The 618-nt window shown below is 64.7% G+C and overlaps 1 protein-coding gene across 1 annotated transcript in view; it reads left to right on the forward strand.

Moving 5' to 3' along the window:
* Nucleotides 1–3: 3 nt before the first annotated feature.
* Nucleotides 4–618, forward strand: part of LOC104166617 (ATP-dependent 6-phosphofructokinase, liver type-like) — a gene marked incomplete at its 5' end in the record, with an annotated part of 2,042 nt that continues 1,427 nt past the window's right edge. The window contains 4 exon segments of the mRNA XM_009706618.1: nt 4–101; nt 230–382; nt 537–616; nt 618. The exon segment at nt 618 is cut by the window's right edge and continues 81 nt beyond it. Coding sequence (XP_009704920.1) covers nt 4–101; nt 230–382; nt 537–616; nt 618 — 332 coding nt within the window.

A 618-nucleotide genomic window follows, 5' to 3' on the forward strand; every position in this document is an offset into this window, starting at 1 on the left:
TTCCCTACCGCAGGACGCTGCCCAAAACCTGTATGGAAAAGATTGTGGAGAACGTGCGGAAATTCAACATCCAGGGGCTGCTGGTTATCGGGGGGTTCGAGGTGCGGGGGAATCCTCAGCCCTGTTTCGGTGGGGGGCCAGGGTGGGCTGTCGGCACCCTGGGTCATCCCTTTTGGGATGTGGATCCGGCCCCGGGGCTGGCATCTCCCCAGCCCTCGGCTGCTTGCAGGCGTACGAGGGGGTGCTGCAGCTGGTGGAAGCCCGCGGGCAGTACGAGGAGCTCTGCATCATCATGTGCGTCATCCCCGCCACCATCAGCAACAACGTACCCGGGACCGACTTCAGCCTGGGCTCGGACACGGCCGTCAACGCGGCCATGGAGGTGAGGGCTAGGGAGGGGGACAGCTCACAGGGCCATCCCGCTCGGCCGGGTCCCATCACGTTTTGGGGTGCTCTGGGGGAATGAACCAGCATCCCATCCCGGGCAACAAAGCTGGGTTTTCCCTGTACCCCCACCCCTGCTTCTCCCGCCGCAGAGCTGTGACCGCATCAAGCAGTCGGCATCGGGCACCAAGCGCCGCGTCTTCATCGTGGAGACGATGGGGGGCTACTGCGGGG

Source organism: Cariama cristata, unplaced genomic scaffold (assembly GCF_000690535.1).
Source record: "Cariama cristata isolate BGI_N322 unplaced genomic scaffold, ASM69053v1 scaffold18418, whole genome shotgun sequence".
NCBI classification, from domain to species: domain Eukaryota; kingdom Metazoa; phylum Chordata; class Aves; order Cariamiformes; family Cariamidae; genus Cariama; species Cariama cristata.